Source organism: Bison bison, unplaced genomic scaffold, assembly GCF_000754665.1.
Source record: "Bison bison bison isolate TAMUID 2011002044 unplaced genomic scaffold, Bison_UMD1.0 scf7180017864082, whole genome shotgun sequence".
Classification (NCBI taxonomy): domain Eukaryota; kingdom Metazoa; phylum Chordata; class Mammalia; order Artiodactyla; family Bovidae; genus Bison; species Bison bison.
The window spans coordinates 226,294-239,268 of NW_011494654.1; the positions used below are offsets into that span (position 1 = coordinate 226,294).

Here is a 12,975-nt window from a genome sequence, read left to right on the forward strand (position 1 = left end):
GTGGTGTTGGAGAAGACTCTTGAAAGTCCCTTGGACAGCAAGGAGATCAAATCAGTCAATCCTAAAGGAAATCAATCCTGAATACTCATTGGAAGGACTGATACTGAATTGGAGCTGAAGCTCCAATACTTTGGCCACCTGATGCAAAGAGCCAACTCATTGGAAAAGACCTTGATGCTGGGAAAGATTGAAGGCAGGAGGAGAAGAGGACAACAGAGGATGAGGTGGTTGGATGGCATCACCAACTCGATGGACATGAGTTTGAGCAAGCTCCAGAAGTTGGTAATGGACAGGGAAGCCTGCCGTGCTGCAGTCCATGGGGTAACAAAGAGTCAGACCCACCTGGGCAATTGAACAAGAACAATAATACAACTGTAACTAATTTACTTCTGAGGGTCAGTCATTCCTTCATGTTCTCACCTCTTTTTGCAACACAGGAAGTGCTTCTGGCTGTACCTAACACTCAGACAACACTCAGGTCACATTTCACACATAAAATAGAGTGTAATAAACACCCACTTTCCTCAGCTTTTTGTGGGTAAAGACCAGAGTTTGAGCCTTTTCTCATCTAGATTTCTGAGGGCTACAATAACTCAGGATATATATATATATACACACGATCTGTGCTGAGTCTTCTGTTGCCGCTCGCAGGCTTTGTCTAGTTGCAGCGAGTGGGGATTACTCTTCATTGTGGTGTGCAAGTTTCTCTGCTGTGGCTTCTCTCATTGCAGAGCACAGGCTCTAGGTGCAAGAGCTTCAGTAGTTGCAACACACAGGCTCAGTAATTGTGGCTTGTGGGTCCAGCACCTGGGCTTCAGTAGTTGTGGTGCATGTTCTGCAGCATATGTGCACTCACAGGCAGGCTGATTCCCATCCACTGCCCCACAAGGGGAGTCCCTCAGGATCGTTTCTATCAGGAATAAGCCTCCCATGTTGCTACCCAGCTGAGGTTAGTGATGAAGTACTCCACTCCCACAAACACTGGTGACTTCTGCAAGATCTCTAAAACAGACCCTGAACAAATTCTGCCTTCTCCTCCATATTCCAGTGCCAGCCTACAGCCCATGAGTGAAGGGTGCTGGTTCTCTTCAGATGCAGAGAGTGAACAGTGCGTTGTGACACAGGTTCACATTCTAAGTCTGTGCTGTCAATCACTGTATGTCCAGTCACAGAGCATGCTGTGTGGGGTGCCTGATAGACAGCGGTGTGGAGCAGTACACAAGATCACTGGCCACCCCAGAATGACTTCCTCAGTTAGGACATTTCATTATCTTTATAATAAGCATAAATATTAACTCGTTAATAATGTTGAATTATGCTGAACGCATAATTGAAGCTGGATTTACTGAAAAGATATCCAACAGTGATTAAGTTTATTTGTTTCAACTAAAGCTCCACTGGTTATCCCTGCATCTTTGTTTAAACTGTTCTGAGGAACTCCCATCTCCGATCTAAGTCTTCCCATCCCCAATTTCCTAGAACTTTCAATTGTCTTGTTGTTGTTCCTTATCTCTTTATGTTTTTTAGTATTTTAATTTTTTAAAATATTACATATATACACACATATGGCCTTTAAAGTTCAACTTAGTAACATAAAACATAACAAAAAATAGTCAACCTCTGCCACAGGACAGAACTTCTCTCTCACATAGGTAACTATCATCAATTCTTTGTTTCTCGTATTCCCTTGATATATAGAAATAATATATCCGGTTCTGCTATTTCTTGAGTTCAGGCACTATTTATTGACTTCATGCTACGGGAATGGGTATTTGGCTGTCTTATACCCTACGCTTCTTCACCTTGCCCACTGCCACCCCACATCCTCCCTATAGCCCTTAACAACACAAAAAAACTTTCCACAAAGTCTACCAGGAGAGTGGTGACATACCTTTTTGTTAAACTAATATTCAATATTTAAGATAATATATTCTTGCATATGAGTCACATAGAGCATTATGACTCCATTTCCTTTCTAACAGCTCTTGGTTTTTCCTAGAGCCAATCATTTCCACTGGTAAAACTTAGCTTAATGTGGTCAAACACAGGCATCAAGTAATCTAGCAACTCCACTTTTCCTGTGCCTTCAGAACTCTGAATCCTGCCAGTAGGGCTTCATAATATGTGACCTCAAAAAATGTCACTTTAGGATTTATCCTCTTAACTACTTTTACATGTAACATACATCAATGTTGATTATGTTTATCATGCTGTATATTACATCCCTATATTTATTTATCTTATAACTGGAAGTTTGTACTTTCTAAACTCCGGTTCATCCAATTCTCCCTCCTCCTACCTTACTGCTTCCGATAACCACAAATCTTATTTACAAAACAGAAGCAGATTCACAGACATAGAAAACAAACTTTCGGTTACCAAAGGAGAAGGTGGAGGGGGTGATAAATCACTTTGCTGTATGCCTGAAACTAACACAATATTGTAACTGACTATACTTCAATAAAAATTAATAAGTAAAATTTAAAAATTTTTAAAGAGTGGAGTCTCTATTCCCCACAGCTCTCCAGCTCTCCCACAAGTAAGCCCCAGTGATCTTCAAAGCCAAACATTCTGGGGGCTCATCTCCCCCCAGTGCAGGACCTCTGCTCTGGGGATCTCGACATGGGGCTCAGACCACTCACTCCCTGGGGAGAACGTTTGTAATTGCCATTGTCCTCTCATCTGTGGATTGTCTACCTGAGGATACTGGTCTTGACTATACCGTGTCTCACTGTGGTTACTTCCTTGCCTCTTTAGTTGTAGAAAATCTTTTCTGCTAGTCTTCCAGCTTTTCTCATTGATTGATAGTTCTCTGTAAATAGTTATAATTTGTGTGCCCATGGGCTTCCATGGTGGCTCAGAGGTTAAAGTGACTGCCTGCAATGCAGGAGACCTGGGGTCAATCCCTGGGTCAGGAAGATCCCCTAGAGAAGGAAATGGCAACCCACTCCAGTATTCTTGCCTGGAGACTCCCATGGATGGAGGAGCCTGGTGGGCTACAGTCCACAGGGTAGCAAAGAGTCGGACACGACTGAATGACTTCACTTTCCTTCTTTCTTCATGGGAGGAAGACAGTTCAGGGTCTTCCTACTCCATCATACTCCATTCTATTCCTTTTTAAAAATGTAATATCTTCTCATGTTTCTAAGAATATTAAATACAGATTTGGGGGGAGTTATTTTTTTTTCTCTTGCTCCCTGCATGCTCTCTCTTTCAAGTTTTTTTCTTTTTTCTTTTTTTAATTGATTCTGTTTGTCTGGAGACTCTCATTCACAGTTTTCCTCAAATATCTTGCGATCTTGGCTGTCTATTTATATTTCAGGATATATCACCAAGTACTTTACTAGAATCTTTGTACTGGATGGAGTGTCAATCCTCATTGTAAGTGAAGTAGGAACTAAAGTAATCAGTTGAAAGTGAAAAAAAGAGATGTTCAAGGTCATTCTCTCACCTAAATTATACTTTTGGCTCCATTGTTTGCACATGGTTCTAATTCTAGAGCAATCTATTTAGCACTTCAAAGCAGCTTGCTGTCAAAACCTCCAACTTCTTTCTTTTGCTAGCTATTGAACACTCAAGGAAATTTTAGGTTAAAGATTCCATTTTCTTCTTCCTTTTATCAAAAGCAGGAAGGAAAAAAAAAAACACAATCATATAGGACTCCAATTTTTATGAAGCTTCCTAATAGTCCTCAAATCTTAAAAAGAATTTTCTCAACTCTGATCCACCTAGTCATTCATGTGTTAAAAATATATATATATTGAAATGTCTACCATGAGCCAAGAACCCTCAATGGCTGAATGTCTTGTGGGGGAGATAGACAAAAAACAAGTAAACTAACAAATTAATATATACTTACAAATTGTGATAATTTGACAAAACCAACTGGGTACAATGACCCAGGAAGATTTGCTTAAATCAGGTGGTGAAAGAATGCTCCAAGGAGACAAAATTTAAGTTGAATCTGGGCCCTCTGAGCCCATTTACATAAATTTTAACAAAAAATAATATCTATGCACAATATTTAACAATTTTATTATCATTATATTTCAAACCATTCAATTTTTCTTAAATTGAATAAGCCTCTTTTCTTTCTGAACATGTGAAAACACAATTAAACAAAACATAGGCAGATGGTTTTAAACAGAAAATACATAGCTGTTTCTTCATTGTTTTGAACTCAGTTTGCAAACAAAATTGGTTTCCTGCTTTAAGCAATACAAGTGTTTCTTTCTCACACCTGCAGATTTGGGTATCAGGCCACATTCCTCTTTCTTTCTCTGTGTAGACTTTCTTATCTGTATTTCACAGAGTGACCTTCTTTTCACATTCCTACTCTTGGCTTTTCCACATGTCAAGTTCAAATCTGTTTAATCTGCAAAGCTCCCAGGATCAAAAAGAGAAGAAACTCTTTCCTCAGGCAGCAGGGTAGGAAGGAACCTGAATTAACAATGATCACAGGTTAGGATCACAGTTTAAACATCTATTACAAGCTGGGAATTGGAGGTGCAGAGAAAGGTAAGCATGGGCTTTGTCATGATTCAGTTGAGGAGACACGCATGCACAAAGGCCATTTTACAGCATGCTCCATGTTCTAAAGTCATTTACTAGAGTTAGCTGAAGGTGGTGACGATTGTGAGTTCCCCAAGGGGTGGGAATTTATCCAGACCTCTTCTTCACTGTATCTTCAATGACTAGAACAACACAGGCCTTAAAAATGCTCTGTAAATGTGTGTTGCTTATGAACAAAGAGGTGCTAAAATATTTGTACTTTAGATACTGGGCAGACACCAAAGTGTTTGAAGCAGAAAAGAAACACAAGCATTTCTTTCACTTAGAAGTCCCCTAGCAGCACCATCAGGAGGGTGATTGGGAGGGGAGAGAAGTTAGGAGACCAGGTGAAGAATATGTGAAGCAAGGAAGGTGTGAGTAAGGGCAGGTAGCATGGGGAAGATAAGTGTTCTAAATAATGTCTGACTTTCTGCCTTTGGCAACAGGAAGAAAAGAAGAGGTGCAGGGAGAGGCCTGGAAAAAGGACAGCATCAGTCCTGAAAAGGATGATGGCTGGAAAGAAAAAGTCCAGGAGAGAGCTGCCCAGGTGGCTGAGGAAAGCAGGTCAAGGATAACAATTGAGGAGTAACCCATGAGCTCAGCCATCAGGATGCCCCTGGAACAAACCAGCCACAAGGGGTTGAAGAGTGGATGGTTAGTGAGGAACAAGAGACAGGAAGCAGAGACAACCTCTTCAGAAGTCAGCAGAGAAGACAAGAGGGACAGGTGTGTTGGGACTGAGTTGGTTTCCTGCCGTGGCCTGTGAAAGCCAGGAGAAGCCACCCTTGCCCACCAGAGGAACACAGTCCCAATGCCCTCTCAGAGAAGCTACAGGCAAGGAGAAGGGCAGAAGCTTCACAGGCGAGGAGGTCTGGGGCCCCTCCTCCAGGGGCTCTGCAGCACTGAATGGGGTGAATGAAGCAGCTTTCCTCAGGGAGCCCCAGGAACGAGCCATTACCCAGCTGAGCCTGCTGCACATCTAGACACAGGGCTGACAGAAGGTGAGCAGAGCTCCCAGGTTCTCATCTCCGGCCACCCCAGAGATGCTCCCTGTTGCAAACTAACCCAGCCCTCCTTTTCTTCAATCATTCCCAGAACCCCAAGGAAGGCAGGCAGGCATGCTGAGAATCTGGACTGGGAAAGAAGGGTTCTCAGAAGGAAGCGGTTACCTGAGCAGAGGGGCTTGATGGAGATGGAGCTGGAGCTCTGGCTGACGGGGTTCTTGACTGTACAGTGATAGCTATCGCTGACCCCAGATCTCCAGGAGATGCTGAGAGTGGTTCCCCCGTGTGACACAACCGCCCCCTGGCCTTGGGGGTCCCAGCTGTACTGAACATCCTCTCCAGCCTGGTCCAGCAAACAGGCCAGAGTGATGAAGCAGGTCCCATCCTTCATGATCTGAGAGCTGGCTGTGATTTTGGGCTCCTGCGGTCTCTCTGTGCCAAGAAAGGAAAGTTCAAGCTATGAGAAGGCTCCAGGCTGGCCAAGCAGAGGAGAGGGAAGATCAAGTTCAAACGTAAGCTCTCTAACCCCCTCACCATAGACATGCAGGATGAAATCCTTGGTGATGTTGACTGGGGGACTATGCAGAGTTATCCAGGCTCTATAGGGCCCAGAGTCCTGCAGTCTCAGGGAGCTGATCTGAAGAGAGTAGTTGTGGCAGGGGATGCTCAGTCGCTAGCTGTAGGGTCCCTGAGTCCCAGCAACCAGGATTGGCTCCCCTGCCGGTCCTGGTCGCAAAATAGCAACAAGGCCTCGAGAGCTCCAGGTAACCTTTTCTACCTCCTGCCCCACTGGGACCTCCAGGGGCAGAGTGCCTGACTTCCCAAGGATGCCGATCACTGTCTCCCCTACTGATTCCTCACCACCCTGGACTCCTGGCCCTGCAGATGGAGAGAGAAAACCACAGCTTCTGCGTCAGGGCCTCCCTGCCTGTTCAGGGCAGCCACAGATCCTAGCCAGCCCCTCCTGCCCAGACCCCTCCAGCCTCCCCCTCGACTCCAGTGGGTCTCCCTCTCCCCAACCACTGAGACACACTCTGGCCCACCCACTCTCTCTTGAGTGTTTGCCTTTCTCCTCGGGGCCTGAAGGGGACAGGACTCCTTCCTCCACCTTCCATTTCAGAGTTGTCAAGTAGGGTACATGCTCGGATTCCAGGTACCTGTGCATGAAGGCGGCACCAAAATGGGAAGGGAGCTACTGTTACTGACTGGGTTCTTGACCATGCAGGTGAAGTTCAGCGCGCTATCCCCAGGCCGCAAGCTGACACTCAGGACAGACCCTCCATGGGACACAGCGGTCTGGGGTCCCAGGGGCGCCCAGCTGTAGGTCACAGTGCCTCCTCTGCTTTCTGCCACGCATGTCAGGATGATGAGGCAGTGTCCATTCCCACTAATCCTGGTGCTCACTGTGACACGGGGCTGGGCCAGCGGCTCTGTGTGTCAGAAAAAGAACCAGCTGAGGACTGGGAAACTGCTCTGGGCCTTCCCTTCATGGGGCAGAAGTAGGAAGTGCTGCCACCAAGACCCTGCACCACCTTGAATACACATAACAAGCAACAGAGGTAGAATCCGCCCACATCTATTCTAGAGCTTTGGGCTTTATAAGACGTGTCACTTAATATCTCCTCTGATTCTCAGAACAATAGTATGAAGTAGTAGCTTCATTGATAGGTTTGATCTCCTTACAGCCCAAGGGACCCTCAAGGGTCTTCAACACCACAGTTCAGAAGCATCAATTCTTTGGCGTTCAGCTTTCTTTTATGGTCCAACTCTCACATCCATACCTGACTACTGTAAAAAGTATAGCTTTGACTAGATGGGCTTTTGTCGGCAAAGTAACGTCTCTGCTTTTTAATATGCTATCTATCTCTTTAGCCTAGAAATAAAAACCCTTTTTCCTACCTGGGCTTCCCTTGTGGCTCAGCTGGTAAAAAATCTGCCTGTAATGCGGAGACCTGGCTTCAATCCCTGGGTTGGGAGGATCCCCTGGAGAAGGGAAAGGCTACCCACTCCAGTATTCTGGCCTGGAGAATTCCATGTACTGTATAGCCCATGCAGTCATAAAGAGTTGGACACCACTGAGTGACTGGCACTTTCCTACCTGCCAGCAAAGCTGTCATGGGACAACCGTGACTTGGGAAATGCCCTTGAAGCATTAAAATCTGGACTTTTATCATAACTGTTGCCCCAGAAACCATCTCTGGAAGACCCCAACTCTGATCAGTTAGCACAGCCTTATATCCTGTTCAGAATCCACACTGAGCTTGTCCTACCAAAACAGCCATCAGCACAGTGAGAGGGGCTTTCCCACCATCTCTGGGTGAACAGCCCTACCCCAGGTCCCAACAGCCCACCACCCAGTGTTCCCTTGCTCTGTCTGAGGAATGGGCCATAGTCATTCCAAGCCAATTTATGACAGAAATGCTTTCACCCCAACTGTGTGAACCTGACCAGGGCAATTTTGTCAACCCAAGTTTAAAAAAAAAAAACAAAAAAAACCCTTCATCTATTAATAATAGGAATATTCCCTGTTCCATAACCCAGGAAGTTGTATGAGAAGGTTCTCCACTTTCCTGCAATCACTCATCTTCCTGTGTTCATCCTCATGATTCATTGGTACCTTCCAGCCACAGCATCCTGGTGACCTTGCCTGGTGAACTTACCATCCACAGCAACCTTGTTCCTCAGGCAAAGACTGGAATCACATCTAATCCAAGTCTTGCAAAGGCCTTGTGATCCTCCCAGAACATGAGAAGTGGGTGGCCTGTGAGGCATTTCTTTGAAGCCATCTCCCACAGGCCTCGCACTGGTCCCTCCTGGGAGGCTGTCATGAGACTGTTTATGTCTTGAGGTCCCAGGCTTCCTGCTCCATCCCCACAGAACAGAGCTGCTGACTATGAAACTTCTCTGCAGTCTAGAACTGGTTTCTCAGCAACTCCCATTATGGTCATCTGGCCCCTTTAGCCTCAGGGTCATCCTTTCTGGGCTGTGGGATGAGGACCCAGGGATCTGAGCCCTTTGGCCCCTCTCCCTCTCTACATAAGTAATAAGCAGGCTAAATCTAAAAGTACCTGACTGTGTCTTCACTGGCCAACATTGCTGCTGTGTGTGCCTGGCACCCCCGCCCCACTGTATTCTTTGTAGTTTCCCCTGCTAAAACAATCACTGACATTTCCTTGAGGAATATGATAGTAGTGTTCTCCTACATCTGTGCAGAGCTTTACAAAGCGTTTTTCCCATGAATTTTATTCTCACGAAAGGTAATGTTCTATTTTAGCAAGGAGGAGGCTCAAGACCTCATGAGTCGGTTGTGGCAGAAGCTGGTTCTCAGGGCCCAGAATCCCATTCTCTGCCCAAACTCAGGGATTTAACTGCAATTGGTCTGGGACACATCCCAGCCATCAACATTTTTTAGGATATTCTCCCAGGCAACTCTACTTTCCATGTTTTTCTCAGTTAAGCACATGTTAGTCTCATAATTAGAAAGAAAACTATAATTGTTTCTAAAAGGGAAGTGGGAAAGGCTATAAAAGTGACTGAAAGACAGGCTACGCACACACCCACCTGTTGCCATACCCTGGACACTCACCATAGACATGCAGGCTGTACTCCCTGGTGTGGGTGAGGCGGGAGCTCCGAAGATTAACGTGGGCTCGGTAGGACCCCGCGTCTGCCCAGTTCAGGTGGCTGATCTGCAGGGAGCGGTCTGGGCCCACCACACTCAGACGACCCCAGTACCGTGATTCTTCCTGGTGAAAGGTGTCTGGTCCTCCAGCTTCTACCAAGGTTACTGTGGCTATTGCCCCAGGGACTGAGCGACTTACCCAGGAGATGCTCTCCACCTGCTGTCCATCCTGCAGCTGCAGGGGCAGAGTGACAGAGCCCCCCAGGGTCCCAGTTACCACCATGGGGGCTCTGGAAGCCCCTGGTCCTGCAGACAGAGAACAGCCTGTTACATTGAAGGCTCACAGCAGGCCTGAAGGAGAGTCAGGGCCATGATTAGTATTCCTATTTTATAGGTGAGAAAATAGAGACCCACAGAATATAGGTGCCTTGCTCAAGACAACATTGCTAGTTATAGACAGAACTAGAACTCAAGAGGGATTGATGCAGAAGCTGAAGCTCCAATACTTTGGCCATCTGATGCAAAGAGCCAGCTCATTGGAAAAGACCCTGATGGTGGGAAAGATTGAGGGCAAAAGGTGAAGGGGATGTAAGAGGATGAGAGAGTCCATCACCGACTCAATGGACATGAGTTTGAGCAAATTCTGGGAGGTAGCAGAAGATAGGGAAGCCTGGTGTGCTGCAGTCCTTGGGATCGCAAAGAGTCGGACATGACAGTGACTGAAAAACAACAACCTCCACACCACAATGGTTTCCTTCCACATTTATATTAATTAATTAACATATAAGGAAATAATCAATGAAGGCTGTCCTAAAGGTTGCAGGTACTAAGTGTCCTGGAGAGTAAGCAAAATCCTTGGGAGGGGCTCTGGTGTGGGGGGAGGGAGCTGGATCATCTCTACTGTTTCTGTGAGTCCATCTCTTGGGGAAAAGGAACAGAAATCATCCAGCCCAGTCACATCCATGCAAGAATTGCCTTGCAGTATCCCCCATAATTGCTTATTTGGCCACTTCTGAGACAAAAGCCAGCTCCTCTAAGGTGCAGCCAGAATCTGGGAACATATCTTTCTAGAGCAGGAGGGCTAGTGTTGTGCTGGCCAGGCCACGTTAAGCATGGTGAGAGGGACAAGCATTTGGATACCAGCCTATAATGCACTTGAGAGAAGAGTGTAACTCCAGGGCACTAGTCAGACTGCCCGTGTTCAAGCCCTTGCTCTACCAAGTGCTAGCTGTGTGATCTTAGGCAAGTTACTTAACCTCTCTGAGTCCAAGTTTTCTAACCTGTGAAACAGGATTGTCATCTTGCAGGATTTTGTGTTAAATGAGACAATCACGTAAATACCTCATTATGGTATTATTCAAGATACTTAATGTCACTGAGGGTTTCCCTGGTGCCTCAGATGGTAAAGAATCTGCCTGCAATGCAGGAGACCTGAGTTCAATCTCTGGGTTGGGAAGATCGCCTGGAGAAAGGAATGGCAACCCACTCCAGGATTCTTGCCTAGAGAGTTCCCTGGGCAGAGGAACCCGGCTGTCTATAGTCCATGGGGTTGAAAAGAGTCAGACACGACTGAGCGACTAACACTCACTCACTCTTTCAATGTCACTGAAGTTAGTTGGTGCAGGCTTTTCTGCTGAAAGTTGAACTGAGAAGTCCTGTGATAGTAGCTGTGGTGACGAGGAGTAGGAGAGAGCTTGCTATGCTGTGGGTGGGCACTCCACACTGGGGGACATGCAGTGTCCCATGTGCCCACCACAGAATCCACCCTATGACCTGCTGTTCCTTCTTCCCATGCAGCTCTTCCGGCTCCACTTGGAGGAATGTGCAAGTTGACTGGAAGCATGCCAAGGCAGTGCTGACACCAGATGGATCTTCCTGTCCCAAGTTGGCCCAGAACCTTCAGTCCAGCTTGGAAGAATTCCACCCTTGATCAAGGAGCTATGCTCACCCTTGAGTACAGTGATTCCTTAAGCTTAGTTCAAGAGCTGCTTCCTTTCTGGGGCCTTAGCTGAGCTCCATACTTCTGGTCCAGCCATGCCTACCTCCCAGTTTCCTTCAGCCTATGGAAGCATCACTAGGAACAAAGCTAGTGGAGGTTATGGAATTCCAGCTGAGCTATTTCAAATCCTAAAAGATGATGCTGTTAGAATGCTTCACTCAATATGCCAGCAAATTTGGAAAACTCAGCAGTGACCACAGGACTGGGAAAGGTCAGTTTTCATTCCAATCCCAAAGAAAGGCAATGCCAAAGAATGTTCAAGCTACCACACAATTGCACTCATTTCACATGTTAGCAAAGTAATGCTCAAATTTCTCCAAGCCAGGCTTCAATAGTACATGAACCGAGAACTTCCAGATGTTCAAGCTGGATTTAGAAAAGGCAGAGGAACCAGAGATCAAATTGCCAACATCTGTTGGATGATCGAAAAAACTAGTGAGTTTAGGAAAATAACTACTTCTGCTTTATTAACTACACCAAAGCCTTTGACTGTGTGGATCACAACAAACTGTGGAAAATTCTTCAAGAGATGAGAATACCAGACCACCTGATTTGCCGCCTGAGAAATCTGTATGCAGGTTAAGAAGTAACAGTTAGAACGGGACATGGAACAACAGACTGGTTCCAAACTGGGAAAGGAGTACATCAAGGCTGTATATTGTCACCCTGCTTATTTAAGTTATATGCAGAGTACATCGGAGAAGGCAATGGCAACCCACTCCAGTACTCTTGCCTGGAAAATCCCAAGGACGGAGGAGCCTGGTAGGCTGCAGTCCATGGGGTGGCTAAGAGTCAGACACAACTGAGCGACTTCATTTTCACTCTTCACTTTCATGCATTGGAGAAGGAAATGGCAACCAACTCCAGTGTTCTTGCCTGGAGAATCCCAGAGATGGAGGAGCCTGGTGGGCTGCCATCTATGGGGTCGCACAGAGTTGGACACTACTGAAATGACTTAGCAGCAGCAGCAGAGTACATCATGTGAAATGCCAGGCTGGATGAAGCACAAGCTGGAATCAAGATTGCCAGGAGAAATATCAATAACCATGGACACGCAGATGACACCACTCTTATGGCAGAAAGCAAAGAACTAAAGAGCCTCTTGTTGAAAGTGAAAGGGAGAGTGGAAAAACTGGCTAAAAACTCAACATTCAAAAAATTAAGATCACAGCGTCCAGTCTCATCAGATCAGATCAGATCAGATCAGTCGCTCAGTCATGTCCGACTCTTTGCGACCCCATGAATCACAGCACGCCAGGCCTCCCTGTCCATCACCAACTCCCGGAGTTCACTCAGACTCACATCCATCGAGTCAGTGATGCCATCCAGCCATCTTATCCTCTGTCGTCCCCTTCTCCTCCTGCCCCCGATCCCTCCCAGCATCAGAGTCTTTTCCAATGAGTCAACTCTTCGCATGAGGTGGCCAAAGTACTGGAGTTTCAGCTTTAGCATCATTCCTCCCAAAGAAATCCCAGGGCTGATCTCCTTCAGAATGGACTGGTTGGATCTCCTTGCAGTCCAAGGGACTCTCAAGAGTCTTCTCCAACACCACAGTTCAAAAGCATCAATTCTTCAGCACTCAGCCTTCTTCACAGTCCAACTCTCACATCCATACATGACCACAGGAAAAACCATAGCCTTGACTAGACGAGCCTTTGTTGGCAAAGTAATGTCTCTGCTTTTGAATATGCTATCTAGGTTGGTCATAACTTTCCTTCCAAGGAATAAGCGTCTTTTAATTTCATGGCTGCAGTCACCATCTGTAGTGATTTTGGAGCCCAGAAAAATAAAGTCTGACA

At 46.1% G+C, this 12,975-nt stretch overlaps 1 protein-coding gene across 1 annotated transcript in view; it reads right to left on the reverse strand.

The window, feature by feature from the left end:
- Positions 1–4,014: 4,014 nt before the first annotated feature.
- LOC104987096 (SLAM family member 9-like) overlaps positions 4,015–12,975 on the reverse strand; it is a 13,542-nt gene continuing 4,581 nt past the window's right edge. Inside the window, exons 2-5 of the mRNA XM_010837858.1 lie at positions 9,142–9,483; positions 6,713–6,985; positions 5,721–5,987; positions 4,015–4,440 (exon numbers count right to left, since the gene is read on the reverse strand). Of these exons, the coding sequence (XP_010836160.1) occupies positions 4,361–4,440; positions 5,721–5,987; positions 6,713–6,985; positions 9,142–9,483 (962 nt within the window). The 3' untranslated portion in view covers positions 4,015–4,360. The remainder of the gene's footprint in view (positions 4,441–5,720; positions 5,988–6,712; positions 6,986–9,141; positions 9,484–12,975) is intronic.